A 15,818-nucleotide genomic window follows, 5' to 3' on the forward strand; every position below is an offset into this window, starting at 1 on the left:
AGAATTGAAGGTATGAGCCACCATACCTGGCCTTTTGTCTTGGAAGTATAATATTCCAAGAACTGTGAAAAATAAAACCATACCTAAGACATTTTTCAGTGGCCATCATAATACCATAAACAAAATTTGTAAGCATCAAGGAGAATAGCTATTTTAGAGAGATTACTTTAATTTCACCAAATATAAATGAGTTATCAGCAACAAAAATACTAGGGCAGAGGAATTCAAACTCCAAAGCTTTGAAAGAAAAAGGCCTGTTAGCTTGAGATGTGGAGATTTTTGGATGTCTTTCTTTTCAGCACTAAAGTGTGTGCTAATCTTGTGCATTTTCTCATTGCATATCTGAATACAGCTTTTCTCTCTGGGCAGTGTCCTTAGGGGGCAGCTGGTTATCAGTAAGGTGTGTTAATCACTGCTGCTACTGGTGCCATGTCACATAGTTTCTGTTAGTCCTGTTCTGAACTGTTTGCCACAGGAGGGTGTGCACGGATGAGAGTCTAGGTTGGTGAGATATTAGCTTTTGCATGAGGGAAGGCAAAGCTGTGTGCAGTTCATTGCTGACTGCAGGGTCCTTTCACATTGTAGATCATAGCATAGTTCTGTGTATATAGAAAGGATGACAAGTCTTTGCTGAAAAACAAAACTAGCAGTGTATGTCAGCTTGCAATTCTGAATGCAGTAAAACTATGAATTGGTGCTGGAATGAGCAGCATTTCCACAATGTCTGCCCTCGATCTACACAGTGTGGCCCACTGTTTCTAGTTTCTCCACCTAGACCATGTGGTCTCTGCTGTGGACGGACCACAAGAAAACAGGATCAGATGATCAAAGGGAAGGCTTTTGTTTCGTTTTGTGTTTTCGCAGAGTTTACATAGATTTTTTTTTTTAAGAGGGGAGAAAGAACTCTGAAGAGTGTGGGGGGATTCAAGGGAGGAATCCCTTGTCTTAGTTACTTTTCAGTTGCTGTGATAAGGCAATTTAGAAGAAAGAGTTTATTGGGGGCTTACAGTTTCAGAGGCAGCGGGCACGGCACTGGAGCAGTAGCTGAGAGCTTACACCTTGATCCACAAGCATGAGGCAGAGGGGCTAACAGGGAATGGTGAGGGCTGTTGAAACCTCAAAGCACAATCAGAGTGATACACCTCCTCCAACAAGGCCACACCTCCTAACGCTTCACAAACAGTTCCACCAGCTGAGAACAAAATATTCAAAAACCTATTGGGGTCATTCTCACTCAAACCACATTGTTCATGGAAAGGTTTTTAATGGCCAGTGTGGTGGTATTGTGTTCCCCAAAATATTGTGCACCCTAATAAACTTATCTAGGGTCAGAGACAGAATAGCCACTAGATACAAAGGCTAGAAAATGGTGGCACACACGCCTTTAATCCTAGCACTCCAGAGGTAGAAATCCATCTGGATCTCTGTGAGTTCAAGGCCACATAGGAAACAGCCAAGCATGGTGACTCACGCCTTTAATCCCAGAAAGCGAGCCTTTAATCCCAGAGAGTGATGGCAAAAACAGAAAGGTATATAAGGCGTGAAGACCAGAAACTAGAAGCATTTGGCTGGTTAAGCATTTGGCTGGTTAAGCTTTCAGGCTTCTAGCAGCACAGTTCAGCTGAGAGCCATTCAGATATGAGGACACAGAGGCTTCCAGTCTGAGGAAACAAGACCAGCTGAGAAGTTGGCCAGGTGAGGTAGCTGTGGCTTGTTCTGTCTCTCTGATCTTCCAGCTTCACCCCAGTACTTGGCTCTGGGTTTGTTTTATTAATAAGACTCTCTAAGATTCCTGCTACAGGCCAGACTCGAAAGAGGAATCTTGAACTCACAACCCATTGACCACAATCCAATCTCTTGGTTACACCTGACTAGAAGCCTAGAGAATTGAGAACAACACACAGGCATTGCTAACTCTTGGCCTGATGAGAGTTTAGGAGATGTGTATGGATACTGAACATGGAGAGACATTCAGCTTCTTAGTTATTGAGGGAAACAAAACTGAAGCCATATATGATAGTGATCTTAACTCATTGTTGGCTAAGATGATACTTTTATCATCATATGTTGGGGAGGATTAATGGGAGCTCACACACCAGCAATCAGACTCAATGCACATAACCAATTTGTAAAATATGCTCTTTCCTAAGAGCCAATAGTTGTATATTCAACTCTCTCTGATAGTCACGTAGCAGTTCCCTCCAAGCATGTGCTGCAAAGAAACCATTGCAGACTAGGAGATATCAACAAGAACATACAGAACACATACAACAAGGATCATGAAAAGAGAGAGAAAGAAAAGACACAACCCCGATGCTTTCGGTCAATGGAATGGCATGGAGTGGAGACCTCAGACATAAAGAGCTGTGGTGAAGATGCAATCCAGTAGACGGGAGCTCATTAGAGACAGGGCAGCTTGCCAACAAGTGCCACTGGAGAGTCTAATATACATGAGTGTCAAGCAAAACCTCACATCTTATACAAAAACCGCATCATAAGCAATTTAAGACTATAATAAAACTTAAAAATCTTTAGGCTCAGGCTGGAGAGATGTCTCAGAAGTTAAGAGCACTGGCTGCTCTTCCAGAGGTGCTGAGTTCAATTCCCAGCAACCACATGGTGGCTCACAACCGTCTACAATGAGATCTGGTGCCCTCTTCTGGCGTGCAGGCGTACATGCAGGCAGAACACTGTATACATAATAAATAAAAATCTGTAAGGCTGTACTGGCTAGGCCAAGAGTTTTTAGACTTGACATTAAAAGGATGAGTAATAAATGGAAAAACTGACAAATTTGACTTCACCAAGATTAAAAAGCTTTTTTTCCCCTGAAAAGACAAATACAAATAAGGAGAAAGACAAACCACATTATGTTTAACAAAGGTTTGTAATAAACTATGAGGAACTCTCAAACTCCTCTGTGAGAAAGCCTAAAAAACAAGAATAAAGGTATTTGTGAGTAAAGCCCAGTACTGGTGCGTGCAGGCCTATCACTCCGCTAGGCCCTGGCTCCATCGTGGGGATGGGGATCAACACCACGTAGAAGACTCTATAGCTGCTTTGTCAAAGAGGAGTGTATTTGAGGGACATGTGACCAAACCGGAGAGGATGTTGTAAGATATTTTGTTTGTGTTCTGACAGATAAAACTTGCCTGGAGATCAGAGGATGGAGCTAGCCACTAGTTAACCATAGAAGCCAGGCAGTGGGACACACCTTTAATCCCAGCACTTGGGAGGAGAAGCAGGCAGATCAGGAGTTCAAGGTCACCTTGGGATTGAACCAGTCTAAAATAGAAACACAGCCAGAGGTGGTGGTGCCCACCTTTAATCCCAGCATTAGGGAGGCGGAGACAGGAATGTAAAGCAGGTGGAAACAGGATCTCAACTCCCCTTTTTGGTCAGAGGATTCGTAGGATGTCTCTAGTGGCTGATGCTCTGCTTCTCTGATCTTTCAACACTACCCTTTATATCTGAGTTTTTATTGTTAAAGACTAATTAGGATCACACTTCAAGAGACCTAATACTATTCACCATTAGAGAAATAAATCCACATTAAGTTTCACTCTTTTTATTGATTATTTAAGTTAGTATACAAAGTAGTAAGTTTTATTATGGCATATTCAGACACATATTTTGTCCTAATTCATTGACCTTCCCAAGCTACCTCCTCCATGCTCTGCCCTCTGGCAACTTCCTCCCTTCCTGAAGACAGTTCCTCCTTCTATTTAGAATCCAGCGTTCACTGTGTGCCTCTGGAGTGACTGAAATTAAGAAGAGTTCAGTACCTAGTGCTTTCAAGAATGGGACTCAACAATGACTCTGGCAGATTGTTGGTGAGTCCAGTATGGTCACCATTTTTTTTTTTTTTTTTTTTTTGAGTAGGAATTGAACCCAGGGCCTTTAGAATTCTGGTTTGCATTCTGGGAACCAGTTTGATTCTCTCTGGAAGCCAAAGTTCCACTTATCTGCCTGGCCCTTCAATCTCATTGCTAGGTGAAATGAAAAAATAAAAATGTTTACACACAAAACATTTTATGTAGATGTAATTATAACAGCCCCAAGTTATACAGATGTAAGGAACGGGACAGAGATAGCTCGGCAATAAGAGCACTTCTTTTTCCGAGGACCTGAACTCAGTTCCTAGCAAGAGAGGAGGGCACAGACTCACAGCCACCTGTAACACCCCCTCCAGAGGATCCAACGCCCCCTTCTGGCCTCTGTAGGCACCTGCAGACCACACACACACACACACACACACACACACACACACACACACACACACTGGAGGGGAGGGGAGGAGAGGGGAGGGAAACGGAGGGGAGGTCCTGCTCCATCACTCACCTCATTCCCTTGAGGTAGTCTCACACACACACACACACACACACACACACACACACACACACACTGGAAGGGGAGGGGAGGGGAGAGTGGGAAGAATGAAGAGAGAATGAATATTTCTTAACCGGAGACTTGATAAACTATTGCGGGATCTACACCAATGGGGATCCGAAGAGGGGAGGGGAGGGGAAGATTAGGAAGGAGGAGGGAGGGTGAGGGAGAACACCTTGCTAAAGCCGGGGAGCAGACCGACTGGCTGCCTGCGCCTTGGTCTAAAGTGCCTTTTGCTCTGTTGCTGGCTGAGCTGGTAACTTTGAAGAAACGGTGAAGTTGAACAGTTAACATCTGCAAGAGATTGCCAAGCGTTCCTACCTGAAGAAATAATGGACGCAATTTAGTACAAAAGTCCCTCCCGCCCTCCGTGGTTCTCGCATCCAGAAGAAGGCCTGAGGCACTCCCGGTTATCCGGGAGCCAGGGCTTGAACCTGTTCCGAGCCGGACGCTTCGGCAGGACCCCGGAATGGCGCTCCGCGGCGCCTTCCTTTCGCCCGGCACCAGGGAAGTGGCACGGGCGTAGGACAAGCACCCAGGCCTCGCTCTGCGCGGTCCCCGAGGCCTGGGCGCGCGGCGTGTGCGGGGCCGGGCAGGCGCGCGGGGAGGGCGGCAGGCGCGGGAGGGACGCCGCAGCTCGGCTCCCGCAAGGCCGCCCCATGGCCCCGCCGCGCCCGCCCCGCCTGGTGCCCGCGCTGCGCGCCCTGCTCTACTGGTCCCTGGTGTACGGCTACTGCGGGCTGTGCGCCTCCGTCCACCTGCTCAAACTTTTGTGGAGCATCGGCAGGGCACCCGCGCAGACCTTCCGCCGGGCCGCCCGGGCCAACCCTCCGGCGTGCCTGAACGACCCCTCCTTGGGGACCCACTGCTACGTGCGGATCAAGGTGAAGGCCGGCGCGCGCCTGGAGCGAGGGGAGGGAGCGTGACGCGGGTGGGGGCCGTGGGAGCGGCGGGCGCCAAGGGCGCCGGACGCACTGTGGGCTCCGGGAGGCAGGAGGGACAGGGCTGGGAGCTGGACAGGGGCTCGGTTTATGTCTGCCTGCTTTCTCCTGTGGGGTGGGGGGTGGGGGGAGACTATTTCCATGTGGAATTTCTCTAACCGGATCCTCCTTCTGCCGGAGCAACTCTAATAATTCTACCCCCTTTCCTACTGCAAGGAGAAGCCGTCTCCGGTCACCCTTTCTGCCTTGTAGGGCTCGGATCAGCTGCAGAACAATGCTCCTGCTGTCTTAGGCTTTTTGAGATGGAGCGAATGGACAGTTCTTTGGAAAGTCATTTCTGATTTCAGATGACCTAGGCAGCCCTAAACAGTTAAGAAATGGTGTGTGTTTGTGAGGAATGCCCATGTGAGCAGTCAGGGACCAGAGTAATGGAATAAAAAGTAGGTGTCCACTTCTCCCTGATAAAGCTTCGTTCGCTCTGCTTAGAAAAGGTGTCAACCATACAAACAGATGTCCATTGTCAATGCTTGTCCCAACTTCTGTCACAGCCCACAGACATTCTATTTCCTGACGCCAGGTGGTAGAGTGAAATAGTCTCTGTGATACGCCCTACAGTCTGACTCAGGAGCCTTTCAAAGGCAACGTACGAGGAGATATTTATGTTACTGAGCCCTGACTCTCTACCCCAGCAACTGGGGTTCAGAAAGGCAGGAGGAGTCTGAAAAAGATGTAAGAATTAAGTGCGTTCATGTTTGGAAAAAAAAAAAACAAAAAACAAGAAAACAAAACAGAAAAATGAACCTAAGTTCAACAGACTTAGAACTTAGTATAATCCATTATTATAATTATTGACCTGGCATATACCCAGTAAAATAAAGTATTTATTAAATCCAGCCCAGCAGCCATAGCATTTCATTCTACAAGACCACTAAAACAATTTTTAAAAGGTAACAGCAAGTTCACATTTGTTAGCTGACTAACTTATGGACAAAATGCAGCCAATGGGTCATTGTGGGGTTCCTCAGAATGCCTTCCTTTTTCCCAGAAGCAGAACTAAGACATAGACACAGTGGTGATTCTAGTCCCCTAGTTACTACATTCCTCTCTACTATTGATTTAGTGATGTTGGGACCAGCCCAAGGCCTTGGTCATGCCAGGTAAATGCCACTCCGCCACTGAGCTATAGCCTCAGCCCTCCAGCCCTCCCAACTACCTTTGTGACTTATGTGACTTGTTTGGGCCTCATTTGGGGGAAGGGGATTGCGGCACTGGGACCCTAAGCCAGGGTCTTGAAAAGCAAACACTGGGCCGCTGCACCACAGCCTCAGCCCCTGGGCCTCATTTTCTAAACCTGTAACGTGATAGAGTTGAATGAAATGACCCGCCAGACTCTTTCACATCAAAGCCCAGGGTCCACGCTCAGCTTTTGACCTCTACTATCGTTCATACTTTCGGGACTTTGCTTTTCTTCTTTTCTGTTTTTCTGTTTCCTTGGCGTTTGCTGTATTCTTCTCTTGTTCCCATTCCTTATCTTTTCCTCGGTCCAGCTTATCTTCCACGTGCACAGTGATGTCTTGGGCACTTGGTATATCCCACTGTTAGAAGCACACACAGGAGGAACAGGAAGCCAGGGGACCATATATGAAACACTCAAGATAATAGTGTGGGAAGGAGATACCTAAAAATAAGAGAAGAGGGTGTGAGTTACATAACTGATGATTCTCTTCTGACGGGCGAGCTGAGCAGAGTACCCGAGACAGACTTAGCAAAACTGAGATTCAGATCAGAATTATTTACATATCCTGAAGGAGATGAAACCTGACGCCTCACGAAGATGAAGGCCACGTCGTGACGTTGCTTCAGAAGTTCAAACGCATACATTGACCTTGTAGTAGAACAAAGAAGGGTTTTCTAAAGGAAATGCCCTAAAAGGCGAATGGGCCCATTTATCCTATTGATAACTCACGCTGTTAAATTAATATTTATTTCTTAATGCTAAGATAATTTAAGTGAGTGTTTTTGGCTAAATGGAAATTCTAAGTGTCGTAGTCTGATGGTGCTCATTATCAGGTTATCCGTTCTTCCCACTTTCAGGATTCGGGGCTAAGATTCCACTACGTCGCTGCAGGAGAAAGGGGCAGACCACTCATGCTGCTGCTTCACGGATTTCCAGAATTCTGGTAAACTTACCAACTAACTTTTATCTTTTGCATTAACACCTAACATCCCGGCTTAGTCCATTTGGTGCGGCTGTAAAAGAATATGTTATTTTTTTCTTGGGTCTGGAGGCTGGGAGGTCCAAAATCAAGGCACACGAGCCGGTGGGAGCGGCCGTATGTTGGGTCATCACATGACAGGGGGTGGAAAGGGAAGAAAGCAATGGAGGGTAAATCTGTGCTTAACCCATGAGGTCAGGACCGCTCAAAGTGTCCTAGTCACGCCTAACGAGTCCTACTCTTGACGCAGTTAAATGTCCTCGTGAGTTTTGCAAGGGCAAACATTCTAACTGTAGAACCCACTGTAGAATCTCCTGTAAGGACACATCATCTCCCAGACTGATTACTCCTGAATGTTCCTGAAGTTGCAGCAATGGTTTCCCTCCTAATCTAAAAACATTCATACACATGACCATCCTAATTTTTTTGAGACAGTGTGTAGCCCAGGCTAGCCTTAAACTCAACCCCCTTCTGTTTCAGCCTCTCAGCTGCTACGCTTACAGGTGTTCACTGCCACCCCAGCTCTGCCTCTCCCTCCAAAGATTAAACACGTCTTCTAATGTTTCAAGTTATAAAACATTTTCTGCAGAGTAACTGCTGTGAATAAAATAACATACAACCAGGGGAAGGGAAGGAGATCTGAGCAAACCACGGCCACGAAGTACTTGGCAGGAAGCTTTTGGCTTGTTGAGAAGGCAGAGGGAAGACATGGCCACAGTGGCATATGAACGCAGACTCTATTAGAGACCTAAATGTTTTAAAGTAAAAAAAAAAAAAGCCTATAGCTAAACATTTATAGTGGTTAGTATTCTAGTCTATTTGTTGATTAAAATAAATATTTGTGTGGTTAGAATAAAATACCAGAACAGAAATTTACTTCCCACAGTTCTAGAGGCCAAGATGTTCAAGCTTAAGTCCTTGGGAGATTCAGTGTCTGGTAAGGGCCCCGTCCCTTTTCCCAAAATGCGGCCTGGTTGCTTTGTCCTAAAGGGACTGATGTCCTCTCCCATGTGGTGGAAAGATAGAAGAAAAGGGGAGGGGCTAGTTAATTCCCTTGAGTGCTTCACTGGGTTGAGTTGTTAATATCCTATATGAGGACTCTAACCTCGTGACTTAGTCCCTCTCTAAAAGACTTTCTCTTAATACTGTTGTGGTGGTTTGAAAGAAAATGACCCTCAAAGGGAGTGGCCTTGTGGGGGAAGTGTGTCCCTGGGGGGCGGGGTCTGAGGTTCCTTCCGCTCAACTTCGACTTCCTGTTGCCTGCAAGTCAAGATGTAGCACACTCTCAGCTCTGCACACCACCATGCTCCCCATCATGATGATAATGGACTGAACCTCTGAAACCGTAAGCCAGCCACCCCAATTAAGTGTTTTCTTTCTAAGAGTTGCTGTGGTCATGGTGTCTCTTCGCAGCAATGAAAGCCCAAACTATGACAACTGTCGTTTTGACAAATTGTTTCAGGGTATGAATTCAGTATTTGCATAGGCAATAGCAGTGGTAGAAGGATATTTCCTGTTCTCTAATGATCCCAAAGCACCCAAATAAAAATGGATGAAAGTAACAGCCAATTGAAAAAAATTAACATATTTAAAAGAAATAGAAGAGGCTAGGGTGAGAAGAAAGTCCTTTTTGCCGGCAGAGGGGTATGACCTTCAGATGGTTCATGAGCTAAATAGGTTAGGGAGTGGATAAAAAAGTTGTTCTCTGGGTTGACTCAAAAGTAGAATATTGGCTAACATTTATTTGAAAGGCCAAGATCTCTCTCTCTTAGTGTCTCATGGTGTCAGGAATTCTACCATTGCAAATTCTTCGCATTCTTTAGAGCCTTAAAGATTTGTGTCCTGATTTAAAAGCAGCTCTGAGAGCTTATGCAGAGGTTCTAGCAGGGATGCTCAGCTTCCCACATACTACTGATCAGAGAGAGGTCCTCCTCCATTAGGGAGGTTCAGGATGCTTCACACAGCTTGGTGAGGGAGGAAGCAGGTGCCCCACCTAGCCCGACAGATCAGCCACACTGGTGATAATGGGGTGACACAGTATCACAGCCAGAATGCTCTTGCAACCTGACATGCATCTAGCTCTAGGAATATTGCCTTTAGACAATTTAGCCATTATTTTATGAAAGAAAGGGAGTCTATGGACAAGTGCATTGAAAATGTTAGTGTCCTAGAAAGTATTGGCAAGGAAGAAAAGAATTCAGGATGGCAAAGTGCTGCCCATTACCTAATTTCTGTCGGTGTCTTCCCGAGGAGACTTTCATGCTTGAAGATCTCCACTCTGGGTTTAGCTGCATGGATAAACATTGTCATCTGTTCTTCCATCTGGAGACAACCTAAAAAAGAAAGAGAAAAACTCCCAGTACAATTTGAGACATGTATAGGGACTCACCTCCTTGAGCGCATGACATGGCTATTTACTGTTACACATTATTCTGAATGGTTAATCAAATTTGCCCAGAGAGGAAAGGCAGGGAGTCCACTTGCGGTCACAGGAATGTCCAGGCTGGGTTTTGTTCTCACTCAAAGAGGGAACCTCGAGTGAAGAGTTGTTCAGATCAGACTGGCCTGGGGCATGTCTACGAGAGATTTTCTTGACTGATAATTGAGATAGGAGGCCCCAGCCCACTATAGGCAGCGCCTGGCTAGGCAGATGGGCCTGGACTTGATAAGAAAGCTGTCCTGAGTATAAGAGAAGGAGGAGTCTTCCTCCAAGGTTTCTGCTTCAGTTCCTGCCCTGACTTCCCTCAGTGACAGACTGTTACTGAGACTGTAAAGTAAAATAGACCTTTTCCTTCCCAAATTGCTTATAGTCGGAATGTTTTATCATGGTAACAGAAAAGCAAAATAGAACGGGGACCCTAGATATCACTCATAATATTCTTGCAGAGGTGTTGTGAGGATAGAATCAAAGCATGTAAAAACCCCTTCACGTGGCCCCAGCAAATACTCCAAATCTGTTCGTTTGGGGGCTGGGAAGATGGCTGAGTGGGTAAAGCATTTACCGCCACATGTGAGGACCAGAGGATCCAACGTCCGCTTCCGGTCTCTGCAGACACAGATGCACATACACAAAAGTAAAGAAAACACACAGTAGTTATTAAAGCCCAGAGTGCCATACAGTCTAATGTACTATCCAGATTTATCGTTGTTTCCGGAGACTGTTGAGAAGGGACAACCTTTACTGTGTACTATTACAAGGGGCGCAACAACAGCCGGATCCCGAATCTGCTTTCTTAAATCCACAGGAAACTAAATAGAGAAGACAGATAGCACATCTGTGGGAGCTTTAGCTAAATCAGCCCAAAATATGGCTGCTTGTCAGAGGATGATTTTTTTTCTCTTCCCTCTACCTCAATTTGCATCTCTTTTAAAAATATTTTGAGCTGACCCAGGCAGTTTCTGTGAGTCGCCTCCATCGGCAGCTGTCTGGAATGCTGCCATGGCTCACACGCAGAGGCAAGTGCACACGGTGAGGACAGAGAGGATGCGGCACACCTCAACGCGTCTGGCCGGGAAAACCAGGGTCCTGAAATATTATAACAGAGGTAACAGAGGACGAGGTCATCTTGTTGTTGGTTTTCTCTGCTTTTGTCAAACTGTCAGAAAAGCCAGGCATGGTGGCACAGGTCTGTGATCCCAGCGTGGAGAGGCCAAGACAAAGGAGCCTGAGGCCATCTGGGTCTACACAGTGCTAGTACCAGGCCTGGGCTTCTAACAAGATCCCATTTCAGGAAGACAATCACAAATCCACTATCACACACAAAAAAATTTAAAACCAAGAGTATAAAAATAGTTTTCTTTCAGTATCATCAGGGTTATTGTTTATGCAATGTGTGACATGGGCTTATTTTTGTTTTATTTCTATGAACAACAATGCCATCCGTTTGTCACCATGGTGACTTGAGTTTTCATTTATGGCTGAAATGTGAGTCAAATATGTTACTATTTATGAATTCTAGAAAAAGTGTATTTAAAATTATTCTTTAGGGGCTGGTGGGAGGCTTAGTAGGCCAGGCGCTTGCTGTATGAACGTGAGAGTCTGAGGTCAAGCCTTAGAACCCGTGTCAAAGAACCTGGCACCACACTGGAAATCCCAGCGCTGTGGAGGCAGACACAGGAGGCCCCCTGTTCACTGGCCGTCCAGTCTAGCCTGATCTGCAAGTATCAAGCCAGTGAGAGATTGTCTCAAACAAACCAAGGAGGCTGTACAATGGCTCTCGCAGAGGACCTGAGTTCAGTTCCCAGCACTCATATCAAAGAGTTCATAACCACCTGTAACTCCAGCTCTAAGGGGACCTGAAGCCCTCTTCTGGACTCGACAGACACCTGCACACATATGCACTTACCCCTCTACACACACACACACACACACACACACACACACACACACACACACCACTTAAGTAAATCTTTAGAATTAAAAACAACAACAATAAAAACTGGCCAGGCAGTGGTGACACATGCCTTTAATCTCAGCACCCAGGAGGATCTCTGTGAGTTTTAGGCTAGCCTGGTTTATACAGTGAGTTCCAGGACATCCAGATTTGCATAGGCATTATATGTAGCTATTTTTGTCCCTTCTGTCAGGAAGATTTTCTTTGGGGGAGTTTTCTTTGGCTCTAACATTCCAGCATTTTGTTGACAAGGGGTGGTGTACTCTCTTCTGTAACTGCTTCTCAGCTACTATTAGGATGTCATTGGCAGAGCCCAGGAAGTCTGGATTAGTCAAAGGCCAGGAAGGGAGTAGGGCAATTGGGTATCAGAAGATATCACGCTGACCCAGATGAAGAGACAAGGAGCAAGCACATCAACTGGATTGGTTTACATCAATCTTCACAAGGCCAGGGCTCTCTGGTTTTGTAGGACTTACACGCAGCTGGTGTTGTGTAGATCGCCTTTGGGGCAGTTTACAGTCCGCAGCTGATCTCTGGATGGTGTCCACCAGCTGAGTGGAACTCTGCCAAGTCAGAGACAGACAGGGACAGAAGTTAAAGGACTTGAAGGAAACTATTATATTTGGAGTTTCCCCCTCAGGGAGAGGCAGTAGGCAGGGGAGCTTAGGCCATTGATTAACAGGAGTTCTTATCTGGAGTCCATTTGACCTGTGAGAGATGGATCCAAGTCTTATGACTTTCTTGACTCCCTAAAGCTTACATTACCAGTTTGTGATCTGTACTGAAATCCACATTGTAGAAAGAGCAGCGAACAGGTGTCTGTAAAACAGCTGGAGTAGACGCATGCCTTTGAGTCATAGCAAAAGCTACAGCTTTGGGTTAAAAAGCATGAACATTCTTTTTTTCTGCACAGAGGGCTGAATATATTGGGTAGAGATGTTTTTAGCATGATGAAAAGCATCTTTAATTCTATGCTTAGTAGATAACCAAAGGAAATTTAAAATCGTGAGCTTGTGACTGATAATAATAGTCAGTACTTTCCCAGATTATCAGAATTCTATTGATCAGTGTTTAAACTCTGACCTTTTGAAATCTTAGAATAACAATAGCACAGAGGGGGGAAAGAAATCTGAAACATCTCTCATTTTAAATCATTTTTATGCCAGGCGGTGGTGGCACACGCCTTTAATCCCAGCACTCCGAAGGCAGAGGCAAGCGGATCTTTGTTCAAGGCCAGCCTGGTCTACAAAGTGAGTTCCAGGAAAGGCACAAAACTACACAGAGAAACCCTGTCTTGAAAAACCAAAAAAAAAAAAATCATTTTTATATCTGTATAACTTGTACTTACATACCTCAAATTATTTTCTTAGTCCCTCATAACTAAGGTTGTTATATACTTCAGTGTTTACAACTTAAATTATTTTTAGACCTTTATAAATTATATAAGCCTTAAATTTTTTTTTTACAGTCTTTTTTTTTTTTGGTTTTTTTTTTTTTGGTTTTTCGAGACAGGGTTTCTCTGTGTAGCTTTGCGCCTTTCCTGGAGCTTACTTGGTAGCCCAGGCTGGCCTCGAACTCACAGAGATCCGCCTGGCTCTGCCTCCCAAGTGCTGGGATTAAAGGCATGCGCCACCACCGCCCGGCTTATACAGATTTTTAACCACATCCAATAAACTTATAAATCTTGAGGTACAGAAAGTGCACATGATAGACATATAAATCTTGAGATATAGTTTGTATCTTAGCAAAAGTTTTAGGCAGTTAAATTAAACCAATAGTCTAATTTTTCAGCCACTCTGACTTGTTTTTGTTGTTTTGTTCTGTTTTGTGTTGTCACAAGTCACGTAGCTGACTTGACACAGGACAGAAACTTTCCAATTCCAGAGCCAGTTTTTCAATAAAGCAGAACAGCATAAGATGATATTTCAACATTATCCACGCCAAAAAGACACTTTCAGTAACCAGAAAACTCAGACATCAGAGCAGTTAATTGCCAAATGTCGTGGTACTGGCCAGGTGTAATGATCACAGGGCTTCACCCAAGCCCAAGATGTCCCTGCTGGCCACTCATTCCCCTTTGCACTTCACAAGAGGATCACAGGAAAGGGCGTCGTAACCCTTGGAGCTAGAGTTATAGACAGCTGTCAGCTGCCCAGGGTGGGTGCTGGGAACCAAACTGGTCCTCTGTAAAAACAGTTAACTCCAAACACTGAGCACATTCTCTAGCCCCCAGACATCACTATTTGGTCATGTTCTTTCAACTGCTGAAATTACTAAAAACAAAACACTGAGCCTTTTTCGACTGTGGAGTAAGGTAAGTCAAATCTGCTTTGGAGGGAAATAGATTTTCATACAGTAAGTTTTCAAAATGACGGACTCCCCTGGCTCTGCAGACGAAAGTATTCTGTTTATGTTAACCTGACAAAGCCAGGTTATTTTGACAAAATTCTTAAGGTTATCTTTCTTATTATTATTTTAAAGGGTTACAACATTTTATTCCATCTAGAAATTCAACCTGTAAGATAACTGTTCTCAGTAAGATTAGAAAAATACATATCAGTTTTCATATATAATACTTTGTAGTTTCTGTAAATTCTGACCCCTTGTTATGAATTTCTGGAGAGAAGATGGAGATGAGTGTTCCCAATGATGATTGTTGGAGGCTCTTTCTCATGTGGCTCTTTTTTTCTGTCATAACATGCAACTATGTAACTTTTTTTTGTAAGAACGGTGGGTTTGGGTTTTTTTGGTAATTTTTGAGACAGAAACTCATGTAACCAGAGCTCACTATGTCGCTGAGAATGACCTTGAATTTCTTTAAATTTTTATTTATGTAATTTTATGTGTGTAGGTATATATTAGTGACACACAAGCTCCCAGTGCCCACAGAAGGCAGTAGAGGGTGTTAGATCCCCAGAACTGTAGTTATGGATGGTTATGAGCCACCATGTGGGTACTGGGAATAACACTCATTCTTCTGGAGGAGCAGCTAGTGCTTTTAACACTGAGCCACCTCTCCAGCCCCTACATAGCTTTTTAAAGAGTAATTTCTGACGGTTTTCTATTTAGGAAGGCTTTACTGTTCTGGTTTGTTGGTTGGTTTTGAGGCAGAGTGTCACTATGCTGACCAATCGGAATCTCTGCATCAGAGCCTCGTTCCATGCTCATGTTACTCTTGATTTTAGTCAACATTATTTATTTTTGTATGTGTGCATGTGGAGGACGTGGCACATGCCTGGAAAGGAGAGGAAAAAACTATGGGAATGGGTTTCTCCTCCTACCATGTACATTCTTGGGGTCAAGCTCAGGGAGTCAGTATTGCTGGGAACTTTACCCACTGTCTCCCCAGGCCAACATTCTTAATGTTTCTTTTTCTCTTCAGGTATTCTTGGCGTCATCAGTTGAGAGAATTTAAAAGTGAATACAGAGTCGTCGCACTGGATTTGAGAGGCTATGGAGAGTCAGATGCACCGACTCATCAAGAGAGTTATAAACTGGACTGTCTAATTGCAGACATAAAGGATATTTTAGACTCCTTAGGTAGGTTAGCCCTTTAAAAATTATTTATGTGTGTGTATGTGTTTCTGTGTCTGTGTGGGTGGATGCACACATGTGTGTGCAGGTTCCCACAGAGTCCAGAAGAAGGCGTTGGGTTCTTTGGAAGTTACAGGTGTTTGTGAGCCTGCTCTGGGCACTGGGATCCACATTCTAGCCTCCTAATAGAGCAATAAGCACCCTTAACACTTGAGTCAGCTCTCTAAAAAAATCATTAATTCTTTTTTAAAGAATTAAATTAAATCTTTTTAAAATTTAAATTATCCCTATTTTTTGTGTTTATGAGTGTTTTGCCTACATATATGTATGTGCGCCATGTGCAT

General features: G+C 44.6%; 1 protein-coding gene across 1 annotated transcript in view; it reads left to right on the forward strand.

Moving 5' to 3' along the window:
* The first annotated feature begins 4,573 nt into the window (after positions 1-4,573).
* Ephx4 (epoxide hydrolase 4) overlaps positions 4,574-15,818 on the forward strand; it is a 32,892-nt gene continuing 21,647 nt past the window's right edge. The window contains exons 1-3 of the mRNA XM_016004366.3: positions 4,574-5,273; positions 7,425-7,510; positions 15,323-15,480. Coding sequence (XP_015859852.2) covers positions 5,049-5,273; positions 7,425-7,510; positions 15,323-15,480 — 469 coding nt within the window. The 5' untranslated portion in view covers positions 4,574-5,048. The remainder of the gene's footprint in view (positions 5,274-7,424; positions 7,511-15,322; positions 15,481-15,818) is intronic.

The sequence above is a fragment of the Peromyscus maniculatus genome, chromosome 10 (assembly GCF_049852395.1).
Source record: "Peromyscus maniculatus bairdii isolate BWxNUB_F1_BW_parent chromosome 10, HU_Pman_BW_mat_3.1, whole genome shotgun sequence".
Lineage (NCBI taxonomy): Eukaryota > Metazoa > Chordata > Mammalia > Rodentia > Cricetidae > Peromyscus > Peromyscus maniculatus.